Genomic DNA, 2176 nt, shown 5'->3' with positions numbered 1-2176 from the left:
TTCAAATATTAACCTACTTATGAAAAAGCAATTATTAAGGGATGAAAGGAATTGATTTGATGGAATTGTAATTTTATTTTTGTTTCAGAGGGTTATTACAAGTTTAACAAATAATTCAGAATGTATGAATGTACATTTTAAGAAATTATTCTTGTTTTCAGGAGAATATTTTTCCAATAGCGGAATTGCAATTTTATTTTTTGTTTATAAGTAATAGTAATCAAAGATTAAAAAAAAAAAGAAATTATAGGTAAACAAATAATTCAAAATGTATGGATACTGTGAGCTATCCCTCATAAAAAAATTTATCTTTTCTTCAGGAGAATATGTATCCAAGAGTGCCAGGATTCTCTTATTAGCAGTTCTATTTTTTTGCCGCGTAAGAACTAGTTGAAAGTAGCTTTTTTTTTCTTTAAGGCAATGGCCTCCTCCTTTTTCAATATTTCAATTAACTTCCAGATAGAGGGGTGTTGACAGGATAACGAATATTGCAAAGCATTATGCAATCCCTCTAAACTATTATTAGATCTTGGTAACTGGTTAATAACTCTTTCTCGAACATTCCATGACGCTATAGCAAAAATTGGTTCCATCCTTATTCCTCTTCGTCCTCTTACTTGGCCAATATACGTCATCTCAAAATACGCGATAAATTCTGGAGGTAAATCAGTATCGTCAGATAAGTCAATGAAACCTTCAACGACATCACTTAAAGGAAGGAATGACAATGCAGAAAAACATCTGATTTTTAAATTGAATGCTTCATCTTCTTTGTAACGTTGTCGGAATCCTAGGTCACAGATTTTCTTAAAAATAGACTTAGATAAGTGAAAGAGGCATGAACTTATTGTTGCTTCAGGGAACATATTGATGAATCCTTTCTGAGCTCCAATCTCAAAGTCAGTTAACAGGGATTTTGGATTAAGTTTCGGTTTAAGTTGCAATAAATATGTGGAAAGTCGAATATACACTTCCTTTGTCTTTCCAGGGAGGAGGGCAAAAACTCTGGGAATATTAAATGAACCCTCTTGTGTATGGATACAATATAGTCGATAAAATAATAATGGACTGATTTTAAAAGTACCATCTGCTGCCCAGTTAGGAGACTTTGCTAAATCTTCTAAGCCGTTATCCGTTGGAAAGATTAGTATTCTGTTCTCATGTTCGATGCCAGAATCAAACGCAAGGAACTTTTCCCCAGTCGCGAGTAAACAGTAGGATTCTGGAATCTCAAAATTATTTATTTGCCGTGGGATTGGGGGTGCATTATATGCATTTTGTCTCCATCGACGTATATTTCTTCCCATTGATGAAAAACTTGGCAGTTTTGAAATGGAATACTCATCTTCATTAAGGATCGTTTCTCCGATAAGACTTCTTGATGGTTCATACGTTGACACTGAAGTATTTTCTTCAACTGGGACATAGCTTCTTGTGCTTTTACTTCTGTAGCTGAGGAGCCACATGGCTATGCTCATTGTGGCATGTCGTAACTACGTCGTTCACTGTATGAATTCTTGCTTTGCAAGATCGCACTAGACACCTCCAGTATGTTTTTGTTTCATTAGAATTTTTCTTATGATAGTGTTAGCTATATAATTTTCCACCAGTGTTAGATTTCCAGAACTTAGCTATGGGTTCCGAATTTCGAAATATGTAAAATCCTAATACCAATTGATGTTTGTGCTACACACTGCTGGTGAGAACTAGAATTGCTGGCGTATTTTTTCTCCGGCTTTAGAAAAGATTTTTATTTTTTATTTCTGGTAAACTACCTTTCAGCTTGTTTAAAGTTACTAAAGGTATTAATGAGTGAATTTCTATACCGAACAATTCTTGGGTTTATATATAAGGTTTTTATATATGGTAACTACCTTTAAGCTTATTATTGCTTGTTTAGAATAAAGGTAAGGTGTAACTGAGAGAGAGAGAGAGAGAGAGAGAGAGAGAGAGAGAGAGAGATTTTAAAATATGGTAAATTCAAAATATTTCGGATATTTATATGTCCAGGTACACAAATGTCCCGGGACGCAAATGTCCCGGTACACAAATGTCCAGGTACGTAATTGTCCCGGTACACAAATGTCCAGGTACGCAAATGTCCGGTATGCAAATGTCTGGGATGCAACTGTCCGGCCACCTCTCAATGCATGTGTCATTCATACGGTTCCTATTC

The 2176-nt window shown here is 35.0% G+C and overlaps 1 protein-coding gene across 1 annotated transcript; it reads right to left on the bottom strand.

Annotated features, from left to right (window-relative positions):
* Window positions 1-386: 386 nt before the first annotated feature.
* Window positions 387-1307, bottom strand: LOC137648205 (uncharacterized). Its single transcript, XM_068381130.1, has one exon. It carries the CDS (start codon window positions 1305-1307, stop codon window positions 387-389), a length of 921 nt encoding a protein of 306 aa, XP_068237231.1.
* Window positions 1308-2176: the final 869 nt, after the last annotated feature.

Source organism: Palaemon carinicauda, chromosome 10 (genome assembly GCF_036898095.1).
Source record: "Palaemon carinicauda isolate YSFRI2023 chromosome 10, ASM3689809v2, whole genome shotgun sequence".
Lineage (NCBI taxonomy): Eukaryota > Metazoa > Arthropoda > Malacostraca > Decapoda > Palaemonidae > Palaemon > Palaemon carinicauda.
The sequence above is the reverse complement of the archived record's forward strand: the minus strand, read 5'-3'. Positions and strand labels throughout refer to the sequence as shown.